Raw genomic sequence first — 20,772 nt, forward strand, 5'->3', positions numbered from 1 at the left:
GCTATATACCTATCAATATATGCCCCTCAGCCCAAAATTCTCCTCCAGAAGTCTAACAATTAATCAAGTGTACTTACCCCTTCCATCTCTTAGGCATATTCATAAGGTCTTACAGTTCCTCAGGATTAAGATTTTTTTTCATAAAAGCATGTGTGCATATGCATGCATACAATTTCATGGTAAATTTACATTCCCAGAGCCTTCCAGACCAGGTTTCCACTGGCATGTATTGCTGTAATGCACGCTGGATTTTTTTTTAAAAACAGAACATCAGTGAAAACTATAACTCCTATGAGGTACCTTCCTTCCAGGAAGCCACATTTCTTTTGCATTAAAGTGGCAATTTCCAAAATCAGGTGAAATATGCAACTCAAGTGCCAGGCTCTATATAGAAGGGTAGATATCAACTGTAGTTTAATGACATTAAGGCATAAGGGGACAGTGCAGGAAAGTGGTATTGAGCTAAATGATCAGCCATTATCTCAAAGGGCACAGCAAATCTGAAGGATCAAATTGTGCACTCTTGCTCCTACATTTCTAAACCTATATGTGACCCATATTTAACACTAACAACTAATTGTATTAATACTATTAGTGGTTTTGTTCAGAGTAAGTTTATATATTTTTCAAGATTTTGCAAAGATACAAAAAAAAAATTTTTATTTGGTCAGTACAATTGGTGGGTTGAGGGGTATTGTTGATATTTCTGTAGATGGGTTTCTCCTTGGTGATTTGTGCTGTAATTTTGGTCATTTGAAATTAGTTGAATATTTGATTGCTGACAACAGATAAATAGTTATTTGGCCAAACAAGATTTGGTTTTGAGAGGAAACACTTTGGAAAATGGGGGGTGTGGCTGACACAAATGATTGAAGTCCACACTCTGCGGTATCTCCCCACGAAAGTATATTGGGTAGGATAGTTCTAATTGTCTAGATACACGGCTCTCCCGGGTCCCCACCTCCGAAAGAAAAACACATTTAACAGTCACATTGTCATGGAGTTTTGTTTTAATAAGCAGCAGCACCGACTGAACAAAATAACCAGAACTAGAGAAGACACATGTGAGGACAAGAACATTTACTGGAAGTAAAAAAAAACTACACTTCTGATGTAAACAACAACCAACAACAAAAAAAAGTGTCAATCATACTTACAGGTGCTGGAAGCAGTCGTGATTGTCTGAACACTTTTTTTGCAAGGACGCCTCTGCCAGGAGTTTGCAGACTGCCTGCGACGAACGCGCATCCCCCGATGGCCAACAGGCCGCGCGCCCTGCTCGCACCACGACTACCACCATCATCGCCGCCGCCGCGCGCAGACCCCGGGGCTGAGGACAGTGGTTGGAGAGCTGGGGACAACTGCAAGGCCTGTTAAAGTAAACGGGGTTTTGTTTTTACAACTAACATGCAAATATTTTTCTTGCGGGATTAACCCCTCTCCAACAATCGGCCTGGGCTTTAGTCCGCCGGTTTAAAACATTAATTTTAGCTGATGCTGACCAATTGCACTGGGTTGTGACATACGTCCCATTTTACTGCCCTGACGAACCGCAAATGAACAGACGAAGGAACACGTGGAAACATCTTTAGGACATTCTATTTGCAGCCTAACTTTCACTTAAAAACTGGTGAGCAATCAGAGTCAATGCAGTTAGAGGATCTCTTTGATTTTTATATAAAAAAAGACTGGTGTAATTCTCTCAAACGCGGGATGAAATTTGACATTTCCGAATTGTACCGAGAAGAAGTGTCCGTGGCGTACACGCTTAAGTCAGTTCAACGTAATGCGATTTTGGTTTAATACTCTAGCGCGGGTTCCTTTTCGGTACAGTACAGTTTCTGTCTGTGATTCGCTGTAAACATCACATTGGCTGGAATACGTTAAAGGGACCATGATAAACCAAGAAAATAAAGGTTATGGAAAAGCTGCTAAATAAATTCAGACCGATCCTTAGCATCGCCACTATCCCAACTATTTGATTACTGGGGAATCAAACGTGCCCAAAGAAATCACTGTGCTGCCCATTAATTATTAAAAGTTAGTTATCTTGATATACAGATAGATGTTTGTCAGTGTTAAAATAGTTACATGATGATGAATAGATCTATATAAATATCGTCATTCTCTTGGACTCGGGTTGGACCAAATTCCCTGTGTGTACGTTCTTGGATTTGGTGTGTGTTTGTCTGCGCCCGCGCTAATTGCAAGTGTCAAGAGTGTTAATGTAAATACAATTTCAGGCAATGATGGAGCTATATATTTATTATTTTGCTAAATGGAGACCAGGCTAGGCTATTGCATGGCACATTGAATTAAGCAAAATCTTGTGCACGGATAGTGCTATTCAATCTTACACAGTTATAACTTTTAATTTCTTGTTTTCATTTCTGAGTATTTGACTGCTTAAATGGCATTTAGTTATCTTTGATTCAAACCATTTGGACAACCTATCACCAATAAAGCATTCAATTATTTGCAACATGGTGAATTGCAGTTGCTTCTCATTATTATAGTTGGTTGTCAAATAGACAATAACCCATTTACAAGCATTGAAAATTATGTAACTGAATTACTTACAGTATCATTCAATATATTGAGTATATGATAGCAATTTAATTTGAATATGTAGCACCATATATGCAGCTGGTGTTGAAAAATGTCTTGCCAAACCTTATGTACTTTGCCTAAGAGAGGGTAAAAGCGACTGTCCTGAATTTATTTAGGGTGATGAGATCAGTTCTTCCTATTTCAATTCTACACCAAATATTAGAAGTCTTATTAAAGCATCCTTACAGGAATCTTATTAGCAATATACTAAACCATACAACTAGATCCGTATAATAAATGCAAAATTAATGGATGCATAATATACAAAAAAACAAAATTAAATGAATGTGCAGATCAGCAGGCTATGCATTGTATTAAAGAACAAATCACATTACATTGCTTAAAATTAGGAAAATTTCAAATGTAAACTACTTACAAAATAATATTTAAGTTCTTACAAAACAATATTAAATATACAATTTTAACAAAAGTAAATGATATTTTAAGCAAGATTAGATTTAATCATTTTCAGTAAATACATTTCAAACTCCAGCCTAATTCTTTTTGTTCTATTGAATTAAAATACTTTACTTCAAATAACTTCTGCAAGGGTTATAATATCATGTCATATAACATCTCCAGTTACGAATCGGAATGCCCTTGCGTTATGAAATTTTGGTTATTGCAGCATTGGAATAAGATACAATATTGATAATCTCATCTAATTTATGAGGTAATTTGTAATTATTAGCATTTTAAGCAACAATAATTACAGACATACCATCAGTATAAAGTATGTACTTTCTGCTTCTGATAAATTTTCACTGATTGCTTGAGGACTTAAGATCTACTACTATCATGAGATAGTTTTTTAAGAGCATTATTCAAGTAACACAATGCTAGGTTTTGGTGTAGGTTTTAGAATTAAGTTTAGAAGTTATGGTTTTGACATGTTACAGTTTTTATCAATCTCATTTTGTAAAATAATTTTGTTTTACTTTGATTGTTAGCCACAGTTTTTATGTCCAACTGTTCCTTTATTCTTCTGATCCAGCTGGTTGCATTTCCCTCAAAATTAGCTGAATTTCTGTCGTTGTGACAGAGGTTGCCTGTGGAGTTGGATCAGGCTACACATGGGCAGGAACATCTCACTGTAACCCATCTAATTTAAAATTACTTTGGCAGATTAGCATAAGTATAATTTTACTTATTGTTCTTATTTAGATACTTCTCTGTGGTAGATTGTTAGTCGTAACATTATGCAATCTGCTGTCAATATGTGAAGTTAAAACATATGTATTCATGTCCCCTGTGCATTAGATTGTACCCAAACTAGTTTACTGCTATTTAAAAACAGGGGATATGGATTAGGATGTCTTTTTGATTATACTAAAGTATAATGTCATTTAGTGCTGCATACCTCATGTCTAGGCCCAACCTGGCAGTTTATTTCATTTTGGCACTACCTTTGACCATTAACATATCACCTGTTATGAATAGCTGGATCCCAATAATTTCTCATTCCAATTTTCCAATATTTCTTTCTTTCTACCAATTTTCTTTTTAAAAGTTCATTTTGAGTTTCTCTTCAAAACTGTATTTATTGATCTATTTACACTATTTTTAAATAGAAAGAAGTCATTCCCATATCACAGTAACTACAATGAAGTTTTAAAGGTTTTGTGATTGGTCTGTATTTTCAAAATATATTTCACAAATGCTGTTCCATTACCTCCTTAGGAATTCAGTGTCATGAATTGTGCTCCCACCATTGCCTCTCGTAGCGTTTGTCCTCATAATCTACCAGCTAAGAAAAAGTTCTAGCCGCTTCCCACCCGTGCTCTTCTGATGAACAGGTATTGTTTTCATAGTGTCATAAAGATATACAGCATGGAAACAGACCCTTCAGTCCAATTTGTCCATGCCAACTGCATATCCTAAATAAATCTAGTCCCATTTTTGAACATTTGGCCTGCATCCCTCTAAACCCTTCCTATTCATATACACATCCAGGTGCCTTTGAAATGTTGTAATTGTATCAGCCTCTGCCATTTCCTCTGACAGCTAATTCCATACACTCACCACCTTCTGGGTGAAAAGGTTACCTTCAAGGTCCCTTTTAAATCTTAACCTTCTCACCTTAAATCTATCCCCTCTAGTTTTGGACTCCCTCCTCCCCCTCCCTCCTAAAAAAGGGAAAACACCTTGTCTATTTACCCTATCCATGCCCCTCAAGATTTTATAAGCCTGTATCAGTTCACCCCTCAGCCACCAACACTCCAGGGAAAACAGTTTCAGTCTATTCAGCCTCTCCTATATTTCAAACCCTCCAACTCTGGTAACATCCTTGTTCATTTTTTAATTTGAAGCAACAACTAAGTGAACAATTATATTATTGTCCTACTTAGCAAAAATTTAAAAAATGGAAATCTGTCTTTCTCAGATTTCTTTCTTGTAATCATATAACATACAGACCACTCTCCTGGTTCTCAGAAACTCTCACATATTCTTTAAATGGCCTCCCTGTTACTCTTTACTTCTTTATTTTTCTATCTTGATTGCAGATTTTTGATATTTCCTGACAGCTTAAAGCAAAAAAAGGCTTTGTCAGCTAAATCAAGGAGTGTGTGAACAGGACAGGAATATTTTTAACATAAATTAAATTCCTGATATTCTATACATCACTGAAATGCATTATGGAATTGTACTGGCAAATAACAATGCAGCAACTACATGTTCACCACAGATCATAGTGTCGGAAATCTTCAAATGAACATCATTAAAGTTTTATGATATACATCTGAAAAAGGTAAAAAAAAATTAAGTGAGTCAACCAACATATCCCATCTCATAAGTTCATATGCTTTATCCTACTTAGTGATTTCTTTGCTCATAGTAAACCATTAAGCCCCAGTGTGTATGTTGTAGACTTTGAGTCAAAACCTGCAAAAGAGGCAGCAACAATTAATAATAAGGGTATATGTTCAATTAAATTAAATCCATAAAATGATTGTATACTATTTTTGGACAATTTCATGTTGTTTGTTCAATGACACTTTATTTGAAAGCTGGATGTTGATTTGTTCAGGTTGTCCCTATTTACTAAGTGAGGAAAATTGAGTCTTCTGATGATAATATAATAATGATCTGATAGCAGTGTGATATATGTATGCATTCAGATTTATCTGATAGGAACATATTACGTAACAAAATGATATTTGGTATTTTGAAATAGTTTGGAGAATCAGATGTGGATATTTCTGGTAATGGATTTTGGATTCCCAGACAAAGATTTAACTGACATGTTTAAAAGTCAAAAGCATCATTTAATGATTGAGCCATAAGGTGAAATCACTGCCCCAAAATAAAATTACTATTATTTTACCTACATTTTACTCTGATGTTAGTGGAAATAATAGGTCTTTTTTTGTTTTTTAAGCTTTTTTCAATAAACTTGTGACAATGTTATGATTAATGTCAACATGTAAGATATTTGTGTGGTTCATATCTTAATGTTTTTTCCTTAATTCGGATGTAATCACTGCAGCTTCAGTTCTGTCATTGATTACCAACAGGTAATTCAGTGAGTATGCATTATATAACAATGAATGCACATGTACACATTATATTTCCAGATAGAAGTTAGAAAGCAAAGCTAGTTGACTTGCACTCAAGCTGATCCTTCAGTCATCAAAGTCTGCTCTCCATTTCCCCCAACAGTAAACATGCTATTGCTTAAGGCTACTCAGTCTCTTAATGTGATGTCCTTAATTGTCAAACCTAGGTGGCCCTTTTCTTTTGGACATTTTTGCATAATTATCTTCTTGCCATACTTAAAACTCACTAGGATGGGTAAAGATTATATTTCATAAATATGGAATTGCTAAAATCAGTTGCATTTTTTCTGTCATGGATATTTCAATATTTCAGCTCATAGTTTTACTATTTGCTTTGTTTTGTGAAATGTCCCTTGTTCCTTTTTGGTGTTATGTAATTGAAAAATATTGTGTGAGAATGATTCAAAGCTCAATTAAATGTAAGCTGATCTTTTTAAATGAATAAAACTTAATGTGATTAATAAAAAGATCTTGAATTTGTACATCAAGTTCCATTACATTACGTGCACACCTACATATTAGATTGATTCAATGTAACAGCTAAACCAATAAATAATAATAATAGCAACAACAACAAATGAAACTGGTAGTTATTTACTATTACAGAATTTATCATGTAGAGATTTTACATTCTTATTGATGTGTGTATATATGAGATTGCAAATGCTGTGAAAACCATGTTAACTCATGACTTTAAAGGAAATAACAAATCATAATTTATAAATATAATCAGGAGCAAAGCAAGATGCAGTTGGGTTTACTATTGAGTAATTTGTTTGCATTGTATCTTAAGTTGTGCCATAGGAAGAGGAAAATCCATTAAGGAACAAAGGTATGCCCCTAAGAAAATATTTTTCTTCAAATAGAAAAGATATTCCAGCACTTAGAAAGCCGATCTTCTAGCTAAATGTAAGCATGGAGAGAAAAATAACTTGTACTTGAAAATAACACCCATTTATGCACACATGTACAAGCTTAACATGATATCGAAAACAAATTGCAAGAATATTTGCATTTTTAATATCAATTCTGGAAAAAATATAAATTGTAATCCACTAGCAAATCTCACTTATTAGTCATGTTACTTTTATGCAAATATAATATGAATTAGTGGTTATATTTCTGTTATTTTTCATATTTTACACAACAGCAATATATTCAGTTATAAAATTATCTATTTTGTTATACATGAGTAGTTAGCCACTTAAAAAGATGTTCATCTTTATAATGACAAAAAATGGTGATGAAACAGAATAAAGTAGCATTACATCTTAATAAGTTGATTAAGTACTGAATATTTGCCTTATTTTACATTATAGCAGTTGATTGCTTAACGTTAGTGAGATTGATAAAGATTGTGGCAAAGTCAGTTTGACTAATGAAAACAAACCTGTTTTATATGGGGTGGATACGATGGGAAGTAGTGGAGAACTGCACTGTACGTTTGGAATCAAATGAAAAATAACTGACTTGTGCACTATCACAAACAAAATTTCTGAAAATATTGCAAAAATTAACGGATTTGCCATTGTAGATTGTATTTTATGTAGATAATAAAACATGAAGTTCTGGAGAAACTCAACAGATCAGGCAGCATCTGTGTAGAGAAAAACAGAGTTAACAGGACCAGTTAATGACCTTTCATTGAAAAGGGTGCAATGCATCATGCACTAACGACGAAAGCATGGACGAGCGTGCGGTTTGAATTTTTTAGTGTCTCCTCTTCAAAATTGTACTAAACTACGGTTAATTTTCACTACTGTATTGGATTTTAGTTAGCTTTATAGTTTTAATGTATCAGGATTAAAAAGAAGCTGATCAGGAATCTCATGTATTTGGATCGTTGTAGCGACGTTACACCAATCAGAGGTCACGTTCGGCCTGATCTGTAATATTGAAAATTAAACCTGAGTTTGCCAGAGCTCGGATGGTATGTGTGTGCTTTCCAAAAACGGCCCATTGGCGACGAGAACATTTAAAGAATGTATTTTATTTTACAAGGGCAGCAAGCAAGTGAATACAAACACTCAATTACAATCACTTTGTTCGTGGAGGGCTGTGCAGCAAATGGCAGCCTAATGTTCAGAAAAAAGTTAGGCAGATATTTTTAAAAAACAATTTTTTTATATGAGCCAATCGTGACAGAAACATTGGACGAGCAAATTTTCACGTAGAGTTTTGAACTGTCCATTTGCATGTCAGATTGCATTATTCTACGTAATCTTTAATCCTGCCGAAAAGACGGACAGTTTCTGAAACTGGAACATGATGGTCAGGGTAAAAGTTACATGATACTTTGAAAATATTTAACAAAATACGATCTACTGAGAAGACAATTCAGCAAAAAATTCTAAGAAATCGCAGACCTTGTCTTTAGTAATATGAAGGAACACTTGCAGTTACATTAATCGCGTATGTTAATTAAATTTTAAAATGTAAAAATATTCAGAATGTTAGTTACATTCATTGGGAAAAAATAAGTTTATCGTTTTGAAGACTTTTATAATATTATTTAGCTGAAATTGTGAAATATAATGAAATAAAAATATTATGCGACATAATGGGTCTGTCATTTTCCAATAGCAATAGGAAGGCGCTTCCATCACTTCAGTTTTCTGCGACATCTTGGAGCAATCAAGCAAATTAAGGCTGGTCGACCTACCAGCTTCTCGGGTTAGTAGTGGGAGGTTGTCAAAATACGGGGCAGCCATTAGTAGAAACGTGATATCCATTCATCAGCAAGTCTAATCACTGGTCAGACTCTGCCGAACCCTCAAGCTTTCCATTCTCAGATATGCAACCCTGGCACGAAGGAGTTTACAAATATTGTCAAATTGATTCTTGTACCGTCATTGAGTCTGTCATTCGCTGCTTGGCCACTGAAGCTTTTCGTTCTCTTGGATGGTTGTTCGTTGGCGACAATATTGTTTTCCGCTCAAATACGAGGATTAACTTTGAATCATAATTAAATAGTAACTGTTAGATGCAGATGCAATTTTCCACCTTTTAAAATACCTATCACGTTTTTCCAAAATAGTGTTCGCTAATCAATAGCGTTGAAAAATGGGCAATAATTTAAAATATATTTTGATTTACTTTTGTTTCCAGATTTCATTTGTTTTCAGTGCCTAATAATTTAGGCATCCAATTTCTTTCTATTGTATCAGCCTTATAATAGTTATATTATTTGAATTTTTCGCTTTTCTTATTTCAGTGGAAAAGAGTGAAACAAACCGGCCCGCGTATGGACTGAATTAAGGTGAATATGCCTTAATGTTGTTTTAAGATCTAAACTCACGATAAGCAAACCTAATTGGTGTAAGTGACAGAGCTAATGCGGAAATAACCGTATCGTTCTTCTCTCTCGCTCCTTCCTTTTCTCCCTGTCTTCCGGAAAAAGAAAGAGGTTGATTTCCATTATGTTACAATGAGTCTCGCCATTAATAAAAACTAGCACTTTAGATAAGGAAATTTATTGAATAACGTATGTGCAACGTTGGAATACATAAACGCAAAGTATCCTCAAATATTATCCAACTGCACTTGTCATGAAAGGCTGCGTAATTTGATTCAGCCGTCGGGTTTCCTGGAGTATTATCAATGGAATTAATCTGCATTGTTCATACAAAGGGGGCGATCCACTTCGACAGAATCTTAATTCACCACAGACCCGAAAAGATTCTCCCATGTAACAAAATTGCGCTCAAGTTGTAGCTTGTGTTGACTAAGGAAGTGTGGTATTAATGAAACGCATACTTCTTGAGATTAATAGTAAGTTATCTTATATCACGTCAAATTAAGACGTACAACCGCTTATTACTGGTAAATATAGTGGAGAGTTTCTGTAAAGCCTAAAGAAAAACAGTGCCTTTAAAAACAAACAAAAATGAATAATTTGGGATGAAAAGAAAAGAGTTTCCGAATTTAGTTCAGATAAATGAACAGGATGTGGCGGATCAGTTGAGAACGAGGAAAGCGGAGCGGAAACTTAAATCAGGTACATTTTACACTCTAGCCAGAAGTTAAATAAATATGGATAATTAAGCTGTAACCACAGGATAAAATTTATTTGTTGCGCACTCAGAACGCAACATAAATATTATTTTATCGGTAACAGTTTACTGTTTTACACTGTTAAAATGCTGGCTCGAATGATTAGGAACAGCTTTAACCTCGTTGTATTAGAACTTTGAAGTTTCTATTACCACAGTTCCCCAAGGTGAGGGTGTGGATTAAATTGACAACTCGCTAACAGCTGTTTAAGGCCTTGTTTTCTAATAAACTCTTCTAAACAGCTCAGTCTGTTAATTGAGGTGCGGGAAATGGAACGTTTTCAAACTCCTATTAAATAGTTGAGAATATAGCGAACTTTACGTAGCAAAAAACAGTCCCGAGTGAAAGATGTACTGAAAGTATAAGCAAGATTTAGACTTGGCTTTGAAAGTAAAGCCCGTCAGGTTGGGAATCCACGCTTTGTTTTGTTAATTCGATAGGTACATTCTGACTTGTTTTGATCCAAAGTGTTGCTGACGCACAAGTTGTTGGAAGAGTCGTAGAATGAAGCATTGAGCCGATTCAATGTTCTGGGATTTGCTGAAGTTGTGACTGGTTACCTCACATTTGTAACATTGCTCGCGGCAAAGAGAAGCATCTGTTTGATTATTCCGACCCCCGCCCCCGAAAAATAAACACGCAAAGCACACCGTCATTACCGCGATCCCTTCTTCACCTTTGTTAATATCTCACCTTTGTTATTTAAACTACGAAATCAGGATTTGCAAATTCGAAAATTAGACACAACAAACACTTAAGCTTGCATTGGATTACTTGAATCGGTTCTGCTTTCTTATCTCCTTTCGCACCAAGATCAATCAAACGTTGCAAATTTCGGTTCTGAAATTAGCTTTCATTGTTTGACATTGTGGTGCAAAAATGATGTTGTGATTAAGTAGAGTTTTCAAAACCATAGTTAGTTCTGTCCGACTGATTAATACAGATATTCGTAAACAAAATAATGTCTCTGTGTAAAAGCATCCTCTCAACAGTCCTCAAATAAGTGATTAGTATGAGTTCGCATCCAGTTAAGACTGTGCGTTATCAAAATCCCATCTATTTGCTTAAAGTTGGATGATGATAAAAGCATATTTCATTATAAGGTCATGAGGCGACAACCGCATTATTAATACAGTTGTTTCTGTTCAATCTCAATCAGATGAAAACCAAATTATACTTTCACCCTCTCCACTGCTTCCCCCAGCCCCCACCAAGCTCCCCTCACACGCAACCGCAACTTTGGGCAGAAAGGCATTGTGGGAGCTGTAGTTCAATAGCCATTGTCAAAGTTTCGCCAAGTATGAGAAATGTGACTACAGGTACCAGAGCCCAACGCGATCAAGGCCACGCGTTATTTCCAGATCACTGGCGCCACCCTTGTGTTCTTCTATATCGTTGCTGCAAATGAGGGGAAAAAAAAGCTCTCCTGTGCGGCTTGCTGCGACGTCAATCATTGAAGAGATTCCACGAGGTTCTTGTCAAGGCAGCTAAAACAAATAAATATATAGGCAGACAACAACAGAACAAGAAGCGAAAAAAGTGCCCTAGGATCGTTAAAGCGCGGCTTGTCCTTCCTTTCGTCGATTCTATTGTCAAACTATAACGTAACGCAGTGTTACAAGGTAGGTCTGGAGCTGGAAGCTGTTCGCTCAGCGAGGGAGACACCTCAAAGGGGATCGGGTTACTTTGAGTGACAGCGTCTCCATGGTAAATAATTTGACTAACTATTGTCTTATCCTCACCATCCGTAGGTCAGATAACCAACCAATCAAATTCTACATAATGACTATTCATGCCAACTTAGAATAATATTATTAAAAACGAAGGGAAAGCACTCTGGACGTCTTCAAGTGCAGTATGTTGGGTCTCCTGTGAGAGAGAGATTATTTTTTATGCGTCTACAAGTACAAAGCTCTAGTAGAGACTGTAACCTTCAAGCGAAGGAGCGGCACAGAACACTTTTTTTCCATTAGGACCTGGATGTGATTTTAGACTATCTCAAGGCGGGGGAGATATGTCGATGCTTCCAACTTTTGGGTTTACTCAAGAGCAAGTGGCGTGTGTGTGCGAAGTCCTCCAGCAAGGAGGTAACATCGAGCGGCTCGGCCGCTTCCTGTGGTCACTACCTGCCTGTGAACATCTGCATAAAAACGAGAGCGTCCTCAAAGCCAAGGCCGTCGTGTCTTTCCACCGAGGCAACTTCCGCGAACTTTACAAGATTCTGGAGAGCCACCAGTTCTCTCCGCACAACCACCCGAAGCTGCAGCAGTTGTGGCTAAAGGCTCACTACATCGAAGCTGAAAAGCTGCGGGGGCGGCCGCTAGGGGCCGTGGGCAAGTACCGAGTCCGGCGCAAGTTCCCGCTGCCGCGCTCTATTTGGGACGGCGAGGAAACCAGCTACTGCTTCAAGGAGAAGTCGCGCAGCGTCCTGCGGGAATGGTATGCTCACAACCCATACCCTTCGCCCCGGGAGAAGAGGGAGTTGGCCGAAGCCACCGGCCTCACCACCACCCAGGTCAGCAACTGGTTCAAGAACAGGCGTCAGAGGGACCGAGCCGCCGAAGCCAAAGAAAGGTACGAGTAAGTAAGACAAATACATCATTCTCATATTATTAAATCGAGCAGTTTAACTCACCTCACCGGGGACAAACCGCGGCATCTTTCATTTGCAGCAATCGTATCGATGTGTAAGTCTGCACTATCATCGATTCGGGGCCCGTTCACCAACTGGAAGTGCGTTTGTTTCAAATTGTGACTCTTTCTGGGAGAAATACGCTCGAACTGACAATAACCTCAGACATCAAAATGCAACGCAGGCTCCGCCTGGGTGGCGAGAAGCGAAGGCTGCGGCTGCGGGGGAAATTTTTTTTTAATTTAACTTCTCATTTGGCTTCGAAATGTCTCGAACCGTTAAGTAGAGGATGAAATGATTCCGAACATAACCTGCCCGTGGATACATTCGCTGCTTGGTGATTGATTTTAAAGTGTGTTTTCTGCAGCCGTCGCTGCGGAGCGCCGTTGATTTTTGTTTATGGAAAAGTGAAATTTTGCAAAAGTATCTGGTTTATTCTTTGGCGCCAGTTCCTTGAGGATACTTTAGAAATAAAGCAACGGTTTAGAAATCGGAATGGTGTTAACTGTAACTTGTTCAGTGCCTTCAGGACTTATTCCGTCAGTCAGTCCCCAGCTGCAGTGTTAAGTCAAAAGTTGAGAAGACTGACTTGAAATTGAAGTTTTTATATGCCTTTTTTTGGCATTGAAGATATTCTAACCTGTTTTTCGAATGGCCCCGCCGTTTACATAGAGTTGTTCCTTGATTCTTATTTGACTTATTCTTTCACGTGTTTTTGATTTTCTTTTCTCTCTCTTTGCCTGTGCAGAGAAAACAGCGAGAACTCGAATTCCAACGTTACGGCCGGCGGCCACAACCAAATGAATCATTCGATGAATGGGAACAAAAATATGTTAGCGAGCTCAGACGAGGAAAAGACTCCGTCTCAAACCCCCGATCACACTTCGAGCAGCCCAGCGCTACTCTTAGGATCCCTGGGCCAGAGCTCCAACACCAGCCTGCAGCCTCTACACACTCTGGCCGCGCCTCCGGGTCCTAGCGCCGTTGCGGTACCCAACTCAGATGTTATACACCACCATGCATTACAGGACTCCATGCTCAACCCCATGTCATCCAATTTAGTTGACCTTGGCTCGTAAAAAAAAGAACAATTTCCTTTTACCTGCGAATAATTAAAGACACTCTCAAGATTATCCTTTTATATATTTTACTTGACAATTAAGCGATGTACATAAAAAAGCGTTAGTGGATATTTTGTCAACCATGGGAAGGAAAGAAGGATATAGCTATTCGAGTTATAAGGTACTGTATTAGATCACGTAAGAGATTGATGTAGTAAAGTCTTAAGGTTTTATATAACGGAGGATGTCTTTGTTTAGACAGAAAAGTTAATATTTTACTGGTCACAAACACAATCTCGACGTATTGCTCAATTAAAATTACACTACAGCACATACAGTCATATGCACACAAATACATAAATATATGCCGGTTACAAGAGTGAGTAGATTTGTAATTGCGTGCATAATGAGCATTTTAAGTTTTGATAAAATATGCTAAAAGATTAAAAACACGCTATAGGAAGATCATTTACATGTAGATGAAAACTGTACAGAAAGCTGGCTTTCCTGTAGTAGAATGCGTGGAACGTGTAATCGCAGCTATATTGAACTGAAAACAATCCGTAAACTTATAATGTTATTTCATCAAGCATAAAAAATATCTCCGTCTACAAGAAGGAATGCTCTCACGCTGCATAAAAAGTGTTTTATTACTCTTTATATTACGTGACTACAATCTTTGGAGGCGAAATCCTGCTTATTTTATAATAAAATCAGAACACAGCTATTATCTGATACGTTTGTTTTTTCCCCCTCCCGTCCCTTCAAATAGTTAGCAACAATTGAAGTTAATATTTTTTAACATTGACTTCGGCACGGTTTTGTATTATACGATTATTCATTAACAGCTAGAATGTGCTCGTTTTGCAAAGGATGGCGGAGCTTCCATCTATCGCGTTTACCATAGGTGCATGTCTAATGTGACGCCGTTGAGATATATGTGAAATTTGCCACTGGGTTCATGTACAGGTTCCAGGTAATTATTGTTGGTCTAACCATGAAGCCAGTGTAATACAGATAAAGAAAAGGGGCTGGAAAAACAGTGCACAATGGGCCTTTAAAAATCTTGATGGCTGTTTTTTTTGAAAAAGATCACTGTCCGAAATGAGAAAACGATCCACACAAATCCGTTTACTAATTATGCCAGTGAAACTTAAAACGTTTTGAGGCTCTCTTCCTTTCTCAATCTCATGCAGCTAATTATTTACGTCAGTACAAAAATACAGACGTCTATTTAACCCCAATGTAGCCTGCTTCATAGTTTTTGATTAACTTGACAGTATAGCCCACACCGTTGCCCCCAACTTTTTACAGTATAAAACGGAAAGAAAAATATACTCGAAGGTTAAGTGTGGATATGTTCGGTATGGGGCGTTATTCCAGAATTGTCCATGTCTGCTCAGCTAAATATATTGTGCACACATGTCACTCTGACTGCTGTAGAGTCAGACTGCTTTTAATGTAATTTGAATGCTCCAGAAACGTAATCCTTTTCGCTGTAACGTTATTCGCAAAGCCTCTTACGATAACTGATGAACGTGATAATATAACACGATCATCCAACATGATTATATGTCCATGGGCCAAAACAACTGTGATATCTGGCTTCTCTTATTGTCCTTATACTGAAATAAATTACGTTGAGCAATGTACAGTCTGCGATATAGAAGTCTCGGTCAATTGCGTTATGCGCATCTTGCAAGTGAAGTGCTCTTAATTTAAATTTAAAATATTATAGTCAGTAGTCTTCACTGCAGTAAAATACAATGGCGAAGGAAGTTAATTATATGTTTATATCTGCACTGGGCAAATAAAATGTATAACAAATGTGACTCCTGGGATAAAAAACGATAAAAACATTAGTAACAGCAGCCAGTTGTTCTCTTAGACTCTTGCAATACATCAGTTGAGGCTTGAGAGCTCTTTTTTTTAATCTGGTGGCGATTGTAAATATATCTGCCTATTTATTTATCTGTTTGTCGGTCCGTCTTTCAGAATACCGACTTGAAAAGCCACTTTTGACATAGTGTAATCGCAGGAAGTCATTGCATTGATAATCTTTGCATTGTTTTAAAAAAAATTGGGTGTCTGATTATAAAGCCACGTTATCATGCGATATTTACGAGGCATCCTCCATGGCCCCGATTTTAATTTTTTCAGGGTATCGTGACTGTCTTTAATGAAATGATGTATCATGTTAAGGTTCACTTAGTTGCCAATGGTGATAGTAACCCAATTGTTTCCACGGCGATTTTATCCGTTAATCGGCTACTGCAATAAAATAGAACTGCGTTACAGAAGAGAAATAGTTGCAGTGACGTAGTCTCAGATAAGGACGGAGGGGAGTTACAAGCAGGTTTGGAAAGGGTAATACAACTTGAAAATGAGTGCTCTACATATCACATAACTGTAACCTAATATTCGGGATAGGCTTATAAAAGTTAACTCAAAATAGAGACAAGAGTGTTGCCGTTTATTAGACTAACCGTCGCCGTGCATGCTACTTTACTGCTTCATTCATACTATGATTCAGATGAAGGTACTAGGGTTTTAATATCTATATACGCGTTAAGTGGCGACTGGCACTCCAGTGCCATATTGCAACGTTAGCAACGAAACAGCAAACTCATAATCATGCAATTGTTCTGCAGTTAACTAAACAGGCTACATGACCTTATCCTCTGCCTTCAGCGCTGTTTGTTACTCCCGGAACTGTGAAACGTTTCTTTTAATTATAAGTACGGATTTCTTTGAGAGAACGGGAAGAGTGGAGGAATTGTTGCCTTGACACAGAAGCGTGAGTCGTGTTTAATTGTGCGTGCTCATTCGGAAGTAATTGGATTTAAAGTTTTATTAATGCACTGGCGTTCGCCATCTTTGACAGGCTTTACGAAATATATCTAAACATTTACTTACGTGCTAATACCTGGACTAATTTGGAATAATACTTTAAAATCAGGACGTTTAGCGCCACAATGCCTTTTGCTGTGCAACAACTTATCGTAGTTCGGACTTTTATATGAGCAATTCCGAGTTGTTCCTTTTCTAAAACGTAAATTTGCATAAATGGGTGAATATTACATATATTTCTCTTAACAGCCCCGTACGTTTAACTCTTTCATTAATCCTGCTACAATATAAATACACAAATAGAAAAGAAGCAAATGTATTTTGTTCAGAAGTTTGTCTTTAAATGTCTTGAGGCACCTTTCTTTGTTACTGTTGCTTATTAGTCCAAAGTTTATAACTGTATTTAAAATCACTAATACCTGATCTGAATTTTATTTATTGTTACTTTTACCGTGAAATAATTTGATAGAATGCAAGACGCCAAGAGAGTTAATGCCTTTTCAATGAACCAACATTTCGGTTGAGACTGTCAGAAAAGACGTCTTGTCACAAAGGTGAAACTGCCAATCAAAGTCACCAGTTAGGTGTAATGAGCAATTAGACGAAATGGTTGCACACGACAAATAATAATTGTTTTTCATATTTTGGATAAACATAATTTATTTTTTTCACGCGTTTAACAATTATAATCTTCTGTAATTTCAAATTAAATATTGTCGATCTACAGTCGAAACAAACGAGGGTGTTCAATCTGGTCCAAAAATGCGGTTATTTACTATTAACTATTTAAATTAGTAAATTATTTACTAACCCAAAAAGGCGCTAATCAAACATGAGAAAACGACATTAATTTTGTTGCATGGGTCAAATTAAAAGAACTGGAGGGGTAAACAGGAATTAAACAATAACGAGTTTGTTTCAAATTGTTTTGCCTTTTATTTCTTCCCCACACGGACAAATAGAGAAGTGCACGCATTGACAGGCTGGCAACTGACCCACAAGTTCAAATAACAGCAGTGTGTTGTGGTGGGGGTGGGGTGGGGGTCAGTGATTTAGTAAAACAGAATCACGATTCGCAACACCCTGCGTAACTTGGGGCTGAACATAAGATTATGTAAAATCGAAGGGAGAACCGCATTAGGAAGAAAGACTTGCTCTGCTGGAACCAGACGTCTAGCTGTTTGTCAGCCGTTTACAGGATGGGGAGGAAGCAGATTGTTTATTTGGAGATACAAAATTTCTGTCCAAATTGACTCTCGGTTACTTCAGAAAGTGAACATTGACTGCCAGAGCCCTCTATAGGCTTGCACTGTCACTTGTTCGCACAGTTCTTTGGCGATTCGCCTTTTACTTGAATTTTACTTAATTTATGGGACTTTCTCAATTTCCACTGTGAAGTTGATTCGCAGCCCAGGGTGCGTGACCACGCAGCATGAAACATTCGCTTCTTTAAACATGCAGTACTCATTTTATCAATGTTGGAAAGCTCAATCAACCAAAAATCTCTTTAGACTGTATCGCATGTATCCCCTTGAAAATAGCTTACTGTTTGGTTAATCTTTATAAATGAAAAATCAGTTTGCGAAGGACCACATAAAGTCATGTCACTACAACAGTTAAAAAAAGAGAAATCTCCTAATTGCGCTGTTTGGTTTCCCCAAGGAGAAACAGGACCTTTACAGGTGGACCATTAGGTTACCCTAATGGTATTCCCTTGTCTTTCCTAAATTGCACCAGCGGATGTCGCTCCACTCGGACTAATTTGCTCGAGCCCATCTGAGTGATTTTAATAATCTTTTCATTTTGGTTTCTTTTAATTGTAAGAGGTTTAGAGAACGACTGGATCAGCAGTAGAAAAAACCTGCCCCAGATATGACACAGTTCAATTGGTACAATTCAGGTGTTCACAGATAAACTTAATTTCTTCCATTGTTCCCGCGCAGGATTTTTTTAACCAAGCATACGTTAAGATCATGCATGTGATGTTTTAAATAATTAATATAACCTCACAAATCAAATGTTATAACACGCATTCGGATTTAAGTGGTTGATGAACATGTTGACGCTTGAATTCGGCCAGCTTTATTACTAAGCTTGAAACCTGTTTGGATTTTGTAATCTCATACAACACAATACAAAGTAAACGTCTTTGTCATATTAAAGAAATGTCGTTTGTTCAGGTGCATTTATAACTATTTTAGACTAGACTACTAAGCTGTCTCTCACGTTGTTCGGATGGTAAAACTGTTTTAACATCAATCCAAGTAAATGCTATGCTGTCAACGGTATGCCATTGAATTGATTATGTTTGTAAATCAAAATAACTAATGCAAAAGCACACATTTTCAATAAAGTTAAGATATTGGATCAAGGCATAGAAGTAACTTTAGTGGAAATTAAACTGATTTTTTGCACATGTTAATTTCAACCGGTGAAAACAATTCTAAAGTCTGACTTATCCACGTTAAGCTAAACTTGACGTTTTGACCTCGGCGTTCAGATTTCAGTTTATACAGCGTCTCGCTATGCCGTTTTCTCCGTCGCTAGCAGTTTCCTCCGTAAATCTAGCAGTAAACTTACAGGCTCAGCGGTGCTGGATGTTTTAAGTAACACTGAATTTAAATTCTCTTCTTCTAAAACAAAAACAAAATATCTTATAATGCTGTTAACCCCATCCCTTTACCATATATCTGCTTAAAAATTACAAGTCAATTTCATAAATTAAAAATCATTGACTACAAGCGAATTGCCGTACGGCATCGAAGGGCAATGCAGCCACCAATATTTAAAACTATATATGTGCTTTATTGATTTCAATGTAGGTCTATAAAATGGCTCAAGAAGATGAAACTGGTTTCCCAGTGCAATTATATATTAAAACTTAGGAGACGCGATGTTTCCACATTAAATTGATCATATTTTCGAAGGGGTTACCTTTACTTTAAATCTGTCAGTAAGACTCCTTTACATCTAATACAAGGCTTGTTTTGACGTGTGAGATGATCCATTTAAAAATCTTCCTCGTTGCGGCAAATGTCAGAGCAAAATTTGCCAGTGTTCCCCCGCCTCCGAGTCTGGCATTGGAACCGACTATAGTAAGTTTCAGACGTGTCGTTCACACATGGACTAGCTTCACCCGGTGAAGGGGAAGTAAATAGGACTCGTTGAATTGACTTCAGCAGGCAAAAACAAATTATGAAAATTGGATAACCTCTCAGGATATTTTCTCTCTATTCGGAGGACTGACTACAATACTCAGCACATTTGCGATCAAATATGAAAGCTAAAATCCAGCAGAGCTTTACAGCTGTGCTTAGACGCCTTTGAAAGTTAGAACGGAACTAAAGTGACTGAGCTGAGATACCGACCTAAGGGTCAGACAGCAGGTAACCTGTCAGTCGAGAGTCACAATAGGAATTTAGAAGTGTAATTAATACGTAAGCTACTAAACTCCATTCGAGTAAAGAGCACAAGCGAAGCATCTCTTTAAAATCAGGATTTACTGAATACATAAATAACGATCAATGTAATAAGTAGCACAACTGCTAACAATAGTTTTATATAGAGTAATTATATTCTCTGTACTTCGTAAACAGGAAAGGTTCAACGCGCTATTCAAATCAACAAGCCTCATTTAATTTGCGTGCTCCGGAGTTTTATATCACTGATAATAAAAACCTGATATATTTCCTTTTACATACTTCTGGCTCTCCCAGATGTCTTTCTGAAAAGATTAGTTGATTTGTCCAATAATCTATTGGCATTATACAGCGCAGAATCCATTTGTACCATTTGGAGTTTAGTGCGAAAGTAGCTAAACTCGAGAGGAATGTAAATCGCTGGGTCCGGCGGGAAAGATTATTCCAAATGCTATGAATCTGTAGCTAAAACTCGAAAACATTGAGCAAATGTCAACTGCTATTTAATTCCTACATTTTTAAAAATATTTCTAGATTACTAAGGGGAAATTGAGAGAGAAATTCGAATTCATACTGACACTTCTTCAAAA

The 20,772-nt window shown here is 37.1% G+C and overlaps 1 protein-coding gene across 4 annotated transcripts; it reads left to right on the forward strand.

Moving 5' to 3' along the window:
- Positions 1-1,034: 1,034 nt before the first annotated feature.
- LOC125454575 (homeobox protein SIX2) lies at positions 1,035-15,278 on the forward strand. Of its 4 annotated transcripts, none has more exons than XM_048535476.2 (4): positions 1,035-1,630; positions 9,382-9,426; positions 11,972-12,800; positions 13,601-15,278. In XM_048535476.2, the coding sequence occupies exons 3-4, from the start codon at positions 12,235-12,237 to the stop codon at positions 13,929-13,931; spliced, it is 897 nt and encodes a 298-aa protein (XP_048391433.1). In that variant the 5' UTR covers positions 1,035-1,630; positions 9,382-9,426; positions 11,972-12,234; the 3' UTR covers positions 13,932-15,278. The 4 variants fall into 4 exon arrangements, with proteins under 4 accessions (XP_048391433.1, XP_059504598.1, XP_048391434.1 ...); XM_059648615.1 differs by having other exon boundaries at positions 11,972-12,794; XM_048535477.2 differs by lacking the exons at positions 1,035-1,630; positions 9,382-9,426 and adding an exon at positions 10,068-10,164.
- Positions 15,279-20,772: the final 5,494 nt, after the last annotated feature.

The sequence above is a fragment of the Stegostoma tigrinum genome, chromosome 9 (genome assembly GCF_030684315.1).
Source record: "Stegostoma tigrinum isolate sSteTig4 chromosome 9, sSteTig4.hap1, whole genome shotgun sequence".
NCBI lineage: Eukaryota > Metazoa > Chordata > Chondrichthyes > Orectolobiformes > Stegostomatidae > Stegostoma > Stegostoma tigrinum.